Here is a 17,018-nt window from a genome sequence, read left to right as displayed (position 1 = left end):
CAAACTCCTGGGCTCAAGTGATCCTCCTGCCTCAGCCTCCCGAGTAGATGGGGACTATAGGCATGCGCCACCATGCCTCGCTAATATTTTCTATATATTTTTAGTTGTCCAGCTAATTTCTTTCTATTTTTAGTAGAGATGGGGTCTCGCTCTTGCTTAGGCTGGTCTCGAACTCCTGACCCCGAGCGATCTTCCCGCCTCGGCCTCCCAGAGTGCTAGGATTATAGGTGTGAGCCACTGTGCCTGGCCTTGAGGGGTTTTTTTTTTTTTTTTCCTCTTATAACTGCTGCCCAAAATTTTGCCATTCTAATGGTAGCTAACATCTCCAGCAGTCACCCAAAAAGATCAAAGGGAAGAAGAGAAACTCAAACCAACTGAGACAATTAAAAGGTTAAAAGGAAGTTTCTAGACCTGTTCTGTCCAGTAATGGTAGTCATTAGCTACATGGACCTATTAAAATAAAATTAAAAATTCAGTTTCTCAGTTGCACTAGCCATGTGTGGCTAGTGGCTACTGCAGTGGACGGAACAGATATAGATTATTTCTATTACACAGAGAGTTCTATTAGACGATACTGTTCTAGACTATATATAGCCTGAATAATTCATGTTATTCCTGTTCTTCATTAGTATAGGTACTGCTAACTCTAAGTATCATCAGGAGCGGTTTGGTATATTGGAAAGAACAAAATTGTCATAAACCCTGACTTTACCCTTTAATAACTGTGTGACCTGGCTAAGTAAGATCTCATTGACCCTTAGTTTTTTCATTTATAAAGTAAGAATAATGTTTACATTTAGTCTGCAGGGTTTATATCCCTGGCACAGAGCAGGAGCTCAATAAATGGTGGAGATTACTGAAAGTATAAAAAATAAACAGTGAAACCCCACTGTAACACGTGGACCGGGGAGACAACTAGTCACAATGTCCTCCAGAGCATAACCACAAACAACGCAAAAAACAAGGCGAGGCAAACTAGGATACTGAGTCTTGACCCCCAAATCAGCATTAAAAAGGGCTCTCAATGTACCTAATGCTGCCAGCAGGGCGTGCAAAACACTGACAAAGGAGGCAGCTCTCTTATCGTAAAATTGGTCCAGGGTGGCCAAGACATCTTGAACCACATCTGCCACCAAAGGAAGCAGGCTAGCATCTGAGTTCCGCAGCATGACTTCTAAGACCTTTGGGGTATGAGGGTGCAGCGCCAGATGACGCAGATTTAAAGAGATCCCATTCACTAAATAGTCTGAATTTTGATTGATCAGGTGCTGCAGGGAGCCGTAGCCACAAGCATGACAAATGTCCACCATGGTGCTGGTAGCCACCTGACTTATAAGTAGGGTTTGGTCTCCAGCCTTCTCCAGTACTGGATAGAGGGCTGACATTAAGAGCAAACGGAAGTCTTTTCCTAGTGCGTATGCAAACTGGCCAATTCCTTCCAACTGGATGCATATTTGCCAGATGTTGCTGTTCATGGAGCAAATAGTGGGACTTGGTTTTGAGAAGGCTAGAAAAGATGTAACTTGGTGGGTGTGTGCACCAGCTGTGATGGCCTGGAGGCCCGGCTCCTTCATCATGAGCTCCTCTTCCATTTCCTCAGCTTCCATACAGGTAACCAAATACCAATTTTCTTGACTCGTGTATTCTTCAAGTATAGATGTCACGATATCTCTTAGTTCCTCTGGGCTTGTTTTAGTGTGTTTTTCATGAAGATCCTCCATCTCCAGCCCAGCAGCCCCTGCAACCAGTTCATTAAGGATCATGGCGGCTTGTTTCCGGTAAACCACAGATTCGTGGTACAGTTCCATAAAGTGATCCACAAGCAAATAAAGGTTCCCATAATAACCAAGAAGCTGACAAACTTGCCTTAAGAGCAAGAAAATCCTTTCATCAGTGAAGAAGCGGAAATATCTCCTCTGCATTTGGTTCCATGGTTGTGCAGCTGAGGTCTTTGGAGAAGCATTCAGATCATCAGAGTTCCAACGCCGTTCTTCCACAATCTTGATGTCAGCCACATCTAGTTCTAGAACTTGGATGAGTGCTTTGGAAAGGCGTTGGAGATGGGCCACAGAATTGAGGACAAAGTTTACCTTTGGGCCCAAGAGTTTCAGATAACCAAGTAACAAGGAAAGAGTAGAGAATTTGCCCTGATCATCTTCAGAGTTCATTAGGCGGGGAAGAGAAGTGGCGAGGGAATGCAGGCTTTCCGACAAGATGTCAGCGAAGGCTTTGTTGCCCACTACTACTTGCTGATCTGCAAAATGTCTCAGGACTTTATTGCACTGGGTTTGGACTTCAGGACTCTCATCATTTACTAGCCCCACCAAAGCCTTCAGAAGGGGACCAGCAGATTGAACCAGTGACTGACTGCACCTCAAAAGAAGGTCCTCCACAAGTCCTACCAATTCCAGCCTCACCTTCCAGTGTGGGTGAACTGAAACACACTCAATTATCTTTTTAATAAGGATAGTCAACTTGTCGCCAGTATTTTTTACCCAATCTGCATCTCTGTGAACCATCAGCTCTGCTACTCTGTGCTCAACTGCAGGCTTTGCTTGGACCTTTGAGATTCTTTTGAGCTGTTCATCGGCCATAATGAAGCTCACTGTCTTGTAAAAGATCTTTAGGGAAGATACAACAATGTTGTGACCTTGTTTAAAGTCTCCTGTGATAACCCTGGTCAGTGCAGTTGAGACTCCAGGTAAAAAAGAAGCAAACAAATCCCCCAGCTGCTGTTGTTCAAGCTCATCCAAGGACCTTGGATGGTCTTGACAATCACATTGAAAGAGTAGAACCTGTAAACATTTTAAGGCAGCAATTTTAATTTGCTTTGATTTCTCCTGTTCTGCTAGGCCTAACAGTAAAGATACAGCAAATCCTAAACGCGGCAGAATGGAGGGCTCATAAAAAGTCAGGATGATGTCCCCGTAAGCCGAGTGCATTAATGTGCTGAGTCCTTGGATCACAGCCAATTTCAACTCCTCTGACACAGCTGCGGGTTTTTGGGAGTTGGGTGAATACAGACAAGCAGAGAGTTCCGAAAAGAGTTCCTGGAGAAGCTCTTGTTCTTTCACACATGTTGAAGAGAGGACAAATGTGAGGCATTCCACCACACTCTGGATCAAGCGCTCTCTTTTGGGACCTGGGGTCTTCAGGGTAAATCGCAAAGGGAAGAGGATGTACTGCTGGAGTTCCTGAAGGGCAGTGTCACTCACAGCTTGTAATCGGGTCTGCAGATGTTCCACGTTCTCCACTGTCTGGGTCTTTGTGAGCTGAACACAGACTGGACGTAAGACACCAAAGGCCTCCTCAGGAGTATCAAAAACTGCCATTGTGCAATAGCGTTCTTCTCACTGAGGAAACATCCTGCAGGCTGGAGGGAGGAAACTTTTCAGTAAAGGAGGTCACGCTCAAAGCAAATACAAAGTGAACTTGCATTCATTCATTCAACAGACATTTACGAGGCGCCTATGTGCCAGCCACTGCACAAGGCACGAGTGGTGCAATGAAATGAAAATGAAATGGCTCCTATTCTTAGGGGTCCCCCAGTCTAGCAAGGGAAGTAAATGTACAGCTGCAATACAGTCTCTTAAGGATTAGGACAGGCCTATGCTTATGGTCCTAACTGAGTGGGGAAGAGTCATATCCCTGGGAAAGCCGGGGAGGTTTTACAAGAAATATGTCTGAGTCACGACTTGAGGGATGAATGAATAGGAATCTGTGGGCTATTCTAAGGAGTTTGGGTTTTAACCGGTAGTGAAAGAGAGCCACTGAAAGTTTTGTCTTTTTAAAATTGAGGTGTACATAGAGTAAAATGTACTATCTTAATGTACAGCTCAGTACCCATGTAACCACTACCCAAAGTATGACAGAGAATATCTCCAGCCCCCCAGAAAACTCCCTTGTGCCTTTTTGCAATCAATTCCTATCCCCCCTGCCCAGAGGTAACCACTACCTGACTTCTACCACTACAGATTAGTTTAGCCTGTTCTTGCCATTGAGAGATTTTAAGCAAGGGGTGATATGGTCAACTTTATGCACTGAAAAGATACCTTGGCAGCCAGTAATACAGGAGAAGAATCAGAACGGAGTGAGAATGAAAGCAACACAAAATGACAGGGGGGCCCAGAAAGATGGGAAAACCAGGAGGACACGCTATCACAGAAATCACGGGAGAAGACAGATTCCAGCAGGATGGAAAGGGGGACGGCAGGCAGGCAGGCAGGCAGGCAGGCAGGCAGGCAGGCAGGCAAAGGAGACAGGTTTATAGGTAAGCGAAGAAGCTGAGCAACTTAATACCCCAGAGTCTTTCTTTTCTCTCTGAAGAGAAATTCAAAGTCATGGACTGACAGTGAACAAGAAGGAGGATAAACAGAGGGCTTGAGGAGAGAAATAAAAGTCTCAAATATTCCCTTTGGGGAAGCAGAGCATGCTGGGAAGACATAAAAGCGTGGCCCAAGGGTACTGAGGACTGAGCTAAGGTGGAAAGCATAAATGTGTGCAACTGTAAAACGCTGGCAGTGGATGGAGGCTTAGTGATCATTTAGTCTGGTGGTCTCGCTTTCTTTTTGTCTACTTGCTGGGGGCTTCTGAAAAGATGATGACAAGAAGGTGCTTCTGCTGCCTCTCTCTACCCCCGGTTCCATGAACACTCCTGAACCCAGTGGCTATCGACTGGCAGGCAAGTGGTGCTTGGTGGGTGTGGCAAGACCTGCTCAATCCAGAGCCAGCACTGGTGCCAATTTTCCCCTCGGGTCAAGAGGGGCTCCAGGGCACAATCAAGACTCTGATACTCTGGACAGAGGTATGGCCCCCTGAGCTCCATGGACCCCTGTGAGGAAAGGCACTGCTGGTCTCTGTGAGGCTTCTTCGGGGGATATCTCCTGGTCTCTAAAGCACTAAGAAGCCAGGGAAGGGAAGAATTTTTCCTATCCCAGGCTAGAAAAACGCCAGGCACAAAGCTTGGCTTGGGTCTAATGATACCCCACTGGCACCAGCTCATACAATGACGATGCAGAGGCTGCTGTGCCATCCCCTACCTGGGACACGGGTAGTTGGATCAATACATAGGCAAGGAAGACAAATGCTTAATGGGATCCAGCAGTCAGAGGCAGGAAAAGCATTTCAGCACTCCTTGAGGTGGTGAATCTTATTAATAAAGTAACAGAACCACTAAAAGAGGCAGACAAGATTTGAATAATAATAACAACAACCGGACCAATTAAGGAAGTTCAATTACAAGATAAAAGATATTTCTTAGAATTAAAAACATGATTTTTCACACATAAAAAACTCAATTGATGAATTTTTTTTTTTTTTTAAGATGGTTAATTGCTGAGACCCAATTAGTGGCCTGGAAGATCAAGCAGAGCTATCTTAACCCTGAGCAGGAATACAAGAGATGGTAATTGTGAGACCTGGAGGACAGATGTGGGAGAACCAACATTTTTCTTAGCTGCTAAAAGATGTATCTGGAGATTAAAAAGCCTGAAGGATACACGCCTGACCTTATTCTGGTAAAATTCCTGAACTCTAAATGTGAGAAAAATCACACATGCTTTCAGGTAGAAACAACAAATAACTTACCAAAGGAAGAAACAAAACTGGCTTTGAACTTCTCATTGGCAACAATGGATGCTCAAAGACAGTGGAATAACATTTACCGACTGCAAATAAAGGACTGCGGCCCCCAAACTCTAGATACAGTAAAGACAGTCACCTGTCAAGGTGGAAGAACAATATGCAAGATAAGGTATCATCCATGTATTCTACCAGAGGAAGATACTTGAAAAAGAACTCTGTTCAAACAAGTCAAAACAGAGACCCAAGAAGGGAAGATAAATTAAAAAGAAAACACTGGTCATTTTTTTTCCTTTTAGCATGGAAAACTTTCTTCAAGTGGAAAGCCCTAGTATAAAAATCAGACAAAATCAGAGGGTCTCTTGTTAGTGCTGGGGTGAGGGCAATGGCTTAGGGCTCTGCATCTTTCTCATTCACCTTAGGAGTTTCAAGATGATAACCTGGAGTCCCCCAGGGTCCTGGTTCCTAAACTATGTACTCAGATTATATAATAAAAACTGTAATAGAGCCAATAAAATGGGAAACACGCACAGTATGCCTAAAACTGAACTTATCTACTTTTCACTGTGTTCCCTTTGTGATTTATGGTCCTCACTCACTAGAAACCTTGGAATCTGTTTTCTTTCATCTCCCTCTTAACCCCATCATTCCCTACATTTCAAAATTCTACCCCTTTGACATCTTTCAATCTATTGATGATGATAACTACCTGTTTAATGTTGGGCCAACTCTAACAGCTTCCTCTCTGGCTCCTTGGCTTGTGTGCTTGTCCTTGCTGAATCCACATTTCACACTGACACTTTAGTAATCTTTTTAAAACAAAAAATATGATCACTCCTCTCCAACTGCTCTCCACAGCTGCCTAAAGTACAAACACTTCTAGGTATAGGCACACCTGGGCACTACCACGGCATACAGGGCCCTTCCGCATCAGGCCCCTGCCTGTCTTGCCAACCTCATCTCTCATTGCTTTACCCCCTGAACTCTAACCTGCAACCATGTAAAATTATAAAACTTGCCATTTTCTAAACAGGTGAAGCCATTTCACATTTGCCTCTTTTTCCTACTATTGCACACACCTCTATCACAGTATTTAGCATGCTGTATTATTTGTGTGTATGTCTGTCTTACCTACTTTAGACTGGGGGCTCTGTGACAGCAGGGGCAATCCTATATCCAGAAGCTAGAAGAGCATCTGGCACATGGTAAGCACTCCAAAACATCTGTACGAATTCTGTTTTCATGCAAAATACAGTAGGGTGTGGCAGGCTAATACTCCTGATGACTAGAAAAAGCCAAATAAATTACAAAAATCATTTCTTAAAAGCATCCATTACTTGTGTAAGTAACAGGGACTAGATGGACTAACAGACTAGTAAGGGAGAATGTAGCTTTTTGTTGTGGGTTTTTTTTCCCCCCTTGGTGCATTTGCTGCTCCTGGAAATGGGCTCAGGATTAGGGTGTGGCTGTCACTGGGGAAGGAGAAACCACAATGCTTTTAATGGTCCTGTGGGGCCAGAGAGACAAAACTGCCATCTTGGGGGGCCTCAAAAAAACCTCAACTATACTTCTGGAAGAAGATTGCTTCTGGGGACAAAGAAACCAGCAGAGATCCTGGTGTTCTTCAAAGCTAGAGTAACAAAACTGAAGATCTGAGGGACCCATACTTGGTTGATGTCTTCCTTAAGACAGCTAGCAAATTTTGAAGCTATGTGAAGTGGTAGGCTAAAGAACTAAGCGGAAACTCTTTAAGGGGCATAACTGAATCTCCCATAGTCTTTCAAATCTGAGGAGACAAAAAGACTTTTAAGCCTTCAATTGAAAGTCCTGAAGGACCACACTCTAATAACAAGGACAAACCAGAGTAAGTTTGCTCACCAGAATTGCAACCTAGCAGTGACCCAGCTAAAGTCGGGATTGGACTGAAGTGTTCAGCTAACAGAAGAAAGGGGGAAATCTCTCAGTTAAGATATATGGAGCCACTATGATTCTTTTATATAATGTATGGTATACAATAAGAACTTTTTTAAACATGTGAGGAGGCAAAACCACGTAACTGATAAAAAGAGAAAAAATAGACATTAGAAGTATACCCACAGATGACCTAAATACTGATGTTAGCAGTCAAGAACTTTGAAATAACCAAGATTAATAAAATCAAGAAATAGAGGAAAAGATGGATAGAGTGAAAGGATAAATAATTTTATCACAGAATTGGTTGCAAGCTATAAAAAAAATTCAAATGGATACTCTAGAACTGAGAAATATAGTATTTATAAATAAAAACCCACCGTAAGGTTTTAATAGCAAATTAGACTCAGCAGGAGGCGAGATTAAAAATACCCAAACTGAGGCAAACAAAAGGATGGTAAACACAGATAAGAACATAGAAGACAAGTGGAATATATTAAAAGGTCTCACGTGAATAAATGAGTTCCAGAAGATAATATAGCATAGACCAGAAACAATATTAAAATATCTAAAAGAAATCAAAGAGGTTAACCTGCAGATTCAAGAAACTCAGCAACTCCCAAGTTAACCAATACAAAGAAAAGCACACACAGACACATCATAATCAAATTGCTGAACATCAAAGATAAAGAGCTAAGTCCAATTTGCTGTTAAAACCTTACATTCGGTTCTTATTTATAAACACTGTATTTCTCAGTTCTAGAGTATCCATTTGGGCTGCATAATTATTTGTTGGTGGAGGCCATCCGCACTGTAGAATATTTAGCAGCACCCTTGGCCTCTACATCTTGACCATCCATCTCTCCACTAGATGCCAGAAACACTCCCCTAGGTGTGACAACCAAAAGTATCTCCAGACATGGCCAAATGTCCCATGGAGGACAAAGATTGCCCCAGATTTTGTACTGCTGGTTAATATAATCTCAATCAAAATCCCAGCAGAATTTTTATGATTTCAAGATTCACTACAAAGGTACAACAGTGAAAATACAGTGTGTGATTAGCATAAAGACAAACATATTAATGGAGCAGAAGAGAATTCAGATGTAAGACCACATGTGAATACAGAGTCCAGATACAGACCCACACACCTGACAAAGGTGACAGTGAAATGAAATAGGGAAAAGAATATCTTTTCAATTAAAGGTGCCATATCACTGGCCATCCACATGAAAAAAAAAACAAAACTGTATCTTGATTCCATCACACCAGATTTAAATGTGAAATGTAACACAATAAAGCTTATAAAAACAGAGAAGAACATCTTTGTGATCTTGGAGTAGGCAAAGATTTCTTAAATAGGATACATTAAAAAAATTGATCTTCATTAAAGTTAAGAACTTCTGTTCATCAAAAGAAACTACTAAGAGAGTGAAAAGGCAACCCATAAAGTGAAGGAAGATATTTGCTATGTATCTGGGATGAAACACTCATATCCAGAATACACAAGAGTTTTATTTATAAATTAAGAAGAAGATAACCAAATAGAAACGTCCTGAATAGACATATCATAAAAAATGACATCCAAAAGGCCAATAAACATATGAAAAGACATTCAATATCATTAGCTAGGAAAAAGCAATTTAAAACCATAATGAAATATCATTACATACCCACCAGAAGGGCTAACTTGAAAAAAAAGGCGGGGAAAAAAAAAAAAAGGAAAATAACAGGTGTTGGCAAGGATATGAAGCAACTAGAACTTTTGTTCAGTGCTGATGGGAGTATAAATTAGTACAACTAGTTTGGAAAATTCTTTGGCAGTATCTATTATTTTAAAAGTGAACATAGAATATGCTCTATGTTCTAGCAATACCCATTCTTTGATACATACCCAACAGACATGAATATATAAGCTTATCAAAAGATGTGCTCCAGAATTCACTATCCACAATCACCCTAAAATGGACCCAAATAGCCATTGATAGTGGAATGGATAAACTGGGTATATTCTCTCAACAAAATACTATACAGATGAAGATTTACCACAGAAATCCTCAAAAGACTGGGTTAAAGTCTCAGAAATATATAAACCAGCTTTCTGTAAGGAAGACAGCATAACACATTGCTACTTTGACACGACTATAAAAGACAATCATATAGCTTTATGGGATGGCCATGAAATCATACTTGTGTGACAATATGTCAATTATAGAAAGAATTGTTTAGAGATTTAGAGCCTTAGGGGTCTTAGATTCTACTCCTATAAAATGTAACCCTGATTATTGAAAGTGATGCTGCAGCAAAGTTTGATGTTCATATAATCAACAGCAATAGGGGCATTCTGGCCCAGACAGTTATACTAGCATGAGGCATTCAGAACACGCGGATTCTCTGGGTGAGTAGACAAAACAACTCCAAGTTCAGATAGTGACTAAATAAACATAAGCAGGAACAAACAGTTCTTGACTGCTAATGGCCATCTTAAACCTTTCCTAGTTTAGTGCACCTCCACTGTAGTCCTGGAAAGTAGCCACGGCAGAGGGAGGAGAAGAGATCTGCAACAGGAAAGCATGAATAAACTCAAGACCCCCCCCCCCCCCAGCTTCTTCCCCGCCTCCCCACCTCCGTCTGCTTTGTAACAGGGATGGGCTATGTAAGATCCCTGGGCCATGATGTACAGGTAGTGAAGACAAATGGAACAATCGGTACAGGATATGGTGTTACACTTTACAGACACTTAAAGGATAAGATCACAAGGTACCTATTATATCATATAATCAAGAAGTGAAAAAAGTGGGAAAAAAGGAGTCCAAAAGGAATTTGGAAACAGAATGAATACCAACAGGGAAGCACTCATGGGGGGAGAAGGACTTGGGGTGGGGTGGGGGGGACTATGTGCTTGGGGCTGTGTGGGAAGGCTGCTTGAGGCAGAAGTCCTGACACAAGAAAAGGCCAGAAAGGAGAAAAGGCATAGCACCTAATAAAGGCAGAGACAAGACAGAGATGCCATCAAGGCAAGTGAGCCCAGCCTCACAGTTATTCTGATGAGATCACCTGCTCAGGGTCTTTGCACTTCCTGTGCCCCCCCACCTGCCGCCCCTCCAATCCTTGCGGCTCCCTCGTCTCTTTCAGGGATTTGCTCAAATGTGACTTCTGAGTAAGGCCTTCTCAATCACCCCCTATTTAACACTACAATTCATCCTCATCCCTACCCTGGCACTCCCTATCTCATTTCCCTGCCTTTCTAATTTTCCTCCATAGCACTTAGCACCAGCAGTCAAACCAGATTATCTACCTATTTGTTTATTGTTTCTCTCCTCTCACCAGAATACAGGCTCTATGAGGCAGTGATTTTTGACTAGTCTGTTTATTGCTTCTCATACAGAGCAGGTATTCAATAAATGCTTGTTGAATTAATGGCCATAATCCAAGATCTGGTTCTCTCATTGATGGAGTTTTGATATCAGCTATGTCTGAACTGGATTCTATGCAAAAACTGCCATACTCTTCTTCTCTTGGGGTGAGTTTTTCCCACAAATAGTTGATCTCATCCATTATGCGAGGATCTTGGTAGATCCATTCTCAGAGGACAGTCACAGCTCCAGATTTTGGCTGTACTCTACCCCAAATAAAACATAACAGACAAGATGATCTCCAAAACTTCCAACTTTGAATAACTAGCCTATAGAAAGGAAGACTGGATTTAGATCCCAGAGACAGGAGTTCACATTTAAGAATTGCCAATACAAGTTCTTGCAATGTATATGTACATAAATTCCTCATCCACAAGCTGAGTAGCCCAAGGCTCAGAGAAATTAAGTGATGCCCACACAGCAAGCAGGTGTCAGATATGGGATTCACCTCAAGTCTGTCTGACTCCAAAGGCTGTATGTGCTCTTTCCACTATACTAGAGGTTACCAACCTGGCTGTTTATCACAATCAAGGGGGAACAATTTAAGTACAGATTTCTGGGCTCTACACCAGATTTACCGAATCAGTATCTATATTGGGGGGCAGGGGACAGTGTGCTTGGCAATCTATGAATTTAAAAGCTTGCGAGGTCAGTCTGGTGATCAGCCAGGCGAGGGAAAGCTGTACCACATACTCTGTATATAATGCTCTCCCTTCTGAAAAACAAGAGTCATGTGATGAAACAAGCACTTGCTCAGAGTATGCTGGAGGACTACTGTCTTGGGTCAAAATGATGCATTTGTCTGCTCAACTGAATGGTACACTCTTTTACTGTTGCAGCTTTACTTGTGGTTTCCCAGCATCTGGTATACTGTCTGCCAAGCAGTTCCCACTCACTCACTGTTTATTTAATAATTAAGTAAAAGAAGCTGGATAAACACTAAACCTTCAGTGTATTCTCCCTGTTCATCCTTCCTTCTACTGAGAAATGTTTCCTTATCACATACTACTTGCCATACACTGTGTTAACTCTTGAAAAGGGAAGAGAGAATCAAAGTTAACCAGAGGGGCTACGACTGCAAGTGTCCTGCAGAAGGTGGAGGAGGGGAATCAATGAGACTTCCCATACATCCTTCCAGAAATTACTCTAGGCTCACTTAGTACTTTGTTTACAGCTGTCCCCTACAGAGTACTTGTGAAACTGTGCCTTGTATCCCACTAATAATACTATGTGCTTGTGCCCTCCACTACACAAGAAGTTCTCTGGTAGGCAGCATATTCTGAGAAAGTGATTTTTAACTTAGAAAAGGGTATACATCAGAATATATATGCTAACTACCCCTCCTCCATTTATGCTCTGTCAAGGAAACTGGGAGAAGCTCTTCAGGTGATTGATGTGTGTTTGCATTTGTGTACATTCCATTAATTTACAAATTAACATTTATATAAATAAAAGTTGTTTATTTTTATATATACATATATACAAATGCATATATATACACAAACATACATACATATATAAACAAATAGAAAAATTCTGCTTCCAGGGAGGTGGAGTAGACATACATTTCCCTATTCCTTTCATTAAATATAACTGAAAACTCTGGACATTATATATAAAACAAGTCAGGCTGGGCATGGTGGCTCATACCTATAATCCTAGTAAGCACTTTGGGAGGCAGAGGCAGCAGGATCTCTTCAGGCCAGGAGTTTGAGACCAGCCTGGGCAATACAGCGAGACTGCATCTCTACAAAAAATTTAAAAAACAGCCAGGCATGGTGGTGCATACCTGTAGTCCCAGCTACTCAGCAGGAAGGAGGATCTCTTGAGCCCAGGAATTTGAGATTGCAGTGAACTATGATGATGCCACTGCACTCTAGCCCAGACAACAGAGTGAGACCCTGTCTCAACAAACAAACAAACAAACAAACAAAACAAATATAAGACTCCAAAAGGCACAGAAAAGAAAGCAGACTGGTTAGGGACTTCAGGACATGAGGAATGACACAGTACTGAGGGTTTCTTTCTGCCCCAGGTTTTCTTTCTGCCTCATGGATCCCAGTCTTGGAGCTAAAGAAGCTGACAACTAACTAGAAGCACCATGAGTGAAAACACAAAAAGCACCCCCAAAACCTGATCTCCCTAGCCAAAGGACCAGGGAAGGGCAGCCCAGCAAGACAAAAAACCTTTTGGACAATAAATGCTCTACTCCAGCCAAATACTGAGAGAATACTGTGGCCTCCACTCACATCAGCAAAGGTTGATTGGAGGGCTACACTTCCACCCTCATGAGTCCGTAATGAGGCACCCTCAACACTCCTGCTTGGGTGGTGTCAGGGGCCAAGTAGGAGCGGGGAATTCCACCTCCACCAACTCTGGTATAGAGCCTTTCCTCCACCTGCTCCCCTCAATGTAGTATCAATCAGGATGTCATGGGGAGCCTAAACTTCCACTCCTACTTGGCAGTAACAAGGTTCCCTTCTCCCTTCCTGCTGGGGTACTGTCAGAGAAAACCTAGTGGAGAGTCAGAACTTTCATCATTGCCCAGTGGTAATAAGGCCAGCCCCACTGCAGTGCCAGCGGAGACCAAGTGGGGAGCTGGGACTGACACCTCCACCCAGCAACAGTGGGGAGCCCTCCTTCTTGAGTGCCCATGGAAGCTGAGTGAGCAAGTTGGACTTCTACTTCTACTTGGCAATGATGAGGTGGGGCTCCCCTTCTCCTACCAAAGTAGGAGTAGTGTCAGAGAAAGCCAACCAAAACAGAAGACTTAAATATGATCCAGAGTCTCAGAATACAATACAGAAATGTTCAGGTTTCAATATAAAAATCACTCATCATACCAAGAACCAGGAAGAACTCAGATTGAATGAAAAAAGACGATCAATACATGTCAACACTGAGCTGACAAAGATGCTGGGATCATCTGATAAAGATATTAAAGCAGCCATGATTAAAATGTTTCAATGAGCATTTATGAACATGCTCCAAACAAATGAAAGCCTCAGCAAAGAAACAGAAGATACAAAGAAGAAACAAATGGAAATTTTAGCACTGAAAAATTTAGTAACAAAGGAAAAGCTCAGTGGTTGGGCTCAACAACAGAATGGAGAGGATGGAGGAAAGAATCTGTGAGTTGGAAGATAGAACAATAGAAATTACCCAATCTGAACAGCACAGAGAAAATAGACTGAAAAAAATAAACAAACAAACAGAGTCTTGGGGACCTGTGGAACTATAACAAAAGATCAAAAGATCTAAGAGTCCGAGACAGAGAAGAGAAAGATCGCAGGGCTGAAAGAGTATTCAAAGAAACAATGACTGAAAACTCCCCAGATTTGGCGAGAGACATACATCTATGTGTTCAAGGAGTTGAGTGAAATTTATACCAAGACACATCATAATTTAATTCCTGAACACTAATGACAAAAAATCTTGAAAGCAGCCAGAGATAAATGATACCTTGCCTGCAGGGAAAAAATAACTAGAATGACAGTAGATTTCTCATTAGAAACCACGCAGGCCAGAAGGAAGTTGCACAATAATTTTCAGGTGCTAAAAATAAAAATTGACAATGCAGAATCATATATGTAGGATATCAAGACATTCTCTGATGAAGGAAAACTAAGAAAATTTGTAACCAGCAGATTTACTGTAAACAAATAGTTAAAGAAAGTTCTCTAAACAGAAAGGAAACAATAAAAAAACAAATCTTAGAACATCAGTGAGGAAGAAAGAACATGATAAGCAAAAATGTACGTAAATGAGCCAGGCACGGTGATGCATGCCTGTAATCCTGGCTACTTGGGAGGCTTCCTTTGAACCCAGGAGTTCACAGTGAGATCTGGCCTCTTAAAAAATAAATAAATAAATAAAAATTTAAACAAATACATGTATAAATGCAACAAGCTCTTTGTATCTTCTTGAGTTTTTGAAATTGTGCTTGACAATTGAGGCAAAAATTACAAACAGTGTCTGATGTGGTTCTAAATGTATGTAGAGAAAATTTTAAGGACAATTATATTATAAATGGGGGAGGGTAAAGAGATATAAAGGGAAATAAAGTTTCTATACTTTACTAGAACTGGTAAAGATAAGTTATGTACACATAATGTACTACCTAGAGGAACCACTAAAAAGGGTACATAAAAAGAGATACAATCAAAAATATTATAGATAAATCACATGGAATTCTAAATGTTCCAGTAACCCATAAGAAGGCTGGAAAAAGGAAGTAGAGAAATAAAAAACAGAACAAACAGAAAACAAAAAAAACAAAATGGCAGACTTAAGCTCTAACATATCAATATAGTTGTCCCTTGGTATTCACGGGGACTGGTTCCAGGACTGCTGTGGACACCAAAATCCAAGGATGTTCAAGTACGTTATATAAAATGGCTTAGTATTTACATATAACCTATGCACATCCTTCCATATACTTTAAATAAACTTTAGATTACTTATAATACTAATACAATGTAAATGCTACACAATTAATTGTTATACTATTATATATTATCTTTTAAATATTTTTTTATTGTTGTATTGTTATTTTTTCAAATACAGTTGACCCTTGAACAATGTGAGGGTTAGGGGTGCCAACCCCCTCAGCAGTCAAAAATCCGCTACAACTTTTGACTCTCCCCAAACTTAACTACTAAACAGCCTACTATCAACTGGAAGCCTTACCAGTAACATAAACAGTCAATTAACTCCTATTTTGTATACGCATGTATTCTTAGAATACAGTAAGCTAGAGAAAGGAAAATATTATTAAGAAAATCATAAGGGAGAAAATATATTTATTATTAAGTAGAAGTGAATCACCATAAAGGTGTTCATCCTTGTCCTCACCTTGAGTTGGCTGAAGAGGAAGAAGATGAGGGCTTCGTCTTGCTGTCTCCGGGGTGGCAGAGGCAGACGAAAATCTGAGTATAAGTGGTCCTGCACAGTTCAAACCTGTATTGTTCAAGGGTCAACTGTATTTTCAACTCATGGTTGGTTAAATCTATGGATGCGAAACCCATAAATACAGAGGGCCAACTGTAATTATATTAAATGTAAAAGGTCTAAATATTCCAATAGTAAAGAAAGTTACCAGAGACAGAGTATAATGTTTAAAGGGTAAATCTACGAAGAAATAGCAATCCTAAATGTATATGCATAAAACAGCCATAAAAATGTGTGAAACAAAAATGGATAAAACTAAAAGGCAAAGTAGACAAATCCACAAGTATAGGTGGCGACTTCAACATTCCTCTCTCAACAATAGATAGAATAAGCAGACACAAAATCAGTAAGGATATGGGAAAACTCAACACTGCCATCAACCAATAAGATCTATGACATTTATAGAACACTCCACACAACAGCAAATACACATTCAAGTGCCCAAAGAACATATAACAAGATAGACCATACCCTGCCATAAAACAAACCTCAACAAATGTAAAAGAGCTGAAATCATATAGAGTATATTCCCCAGCCACAATGAAATCAAGCTTAAAATCACAGAGAGATAACAGAAAAATCTCCAAACACCTGAAAACCAAATAACACATTTCTAAATAATCCACAGAACAAAGAGGAAACCACAAGGGAAATTTTTAAAAAACATGGAAATCAATGAAAATGAAAATACAACATATCAAAATCTGTGAATACAGTTATAGCCATGCCGAGATGTTAAATTTATAGTACTAAATCATATATTAGAAAAGGGGAATGGTCTCAAATCAAAAATCTAAATTCCCGCTACAAGAACCTAGAAAAAGAAGAGCAAGAAAAACCCAAAGCAAGCAGAAAGAAGAGAATAATACAGATCAGAGCAGAAATTGATGAAATTGAAAACAGAAAGCAATAGAAAGTCAATGAAGCAAAGAATTGGTTCTTTGAAAAGATCAATAAAATTGATAAACTTCTAGCAAGACTGATGATGGGAGGGACATAAATTTCCTACATTAGTAATGAAATGTGATAATACTACCGACTCTGCAGACATCGAAAGGATAATACAGCAATGCTATGGTTTGAATATTTGTCCCCTTTGAAACTCGTGTTGAAATTTAATCCCCAATGTATTATGAGGTGGGGCCTTTAAGAGGTGATTGG

The 17,018-nt window shown here is 40.8% G+C and overlaps 1 protein-coding gene across 1 annotated transcript in view; it reads right to left on the bottom strand.

Annotated features, from left to right (window-relative positions):
- The window catches only part of TTI1 (TELO2 interacting protein 1), a 46,552-nt gene that overhangs the window by 26,214 nt on the left and 3,320 nt on the right, over window positions 1–17,018 (bottom strand). The window contains exon 2 of the mRNA XM_069495578.1: window positions 1,031–3,373. Coding sequence (XP_069351679.1) covers window positions 1,031–3,332 — 2,302 coding nt within the window. The 5' untranslated portion in view covers window positions 3,333–3,373. The remainder of the gene's footprint in view (window positions 1–1,030; window positions 3,374–17,018) is intronic.

This window comes from Eulemur rufifrons, chromosome 20, assembly GCF_041146395.1.
Source record: "Eulemur rufifrons isolate Redbay chromosome 20, OSU_ERuf_1, whole genome shotgun sequence".
Classification (NCBI taxonomy): domain Eukaryota; kingdom Metazoa; phylum Chordata; class Mammalia; order Primates; family Lemuridae; genus Eulemur; species Eulemur rufifrons.
The sequence above is the reverse complement of the archived record's forward strand: the minus strand, read 5'-3'. Positions and strand labels throughout refer to the sequence as shown.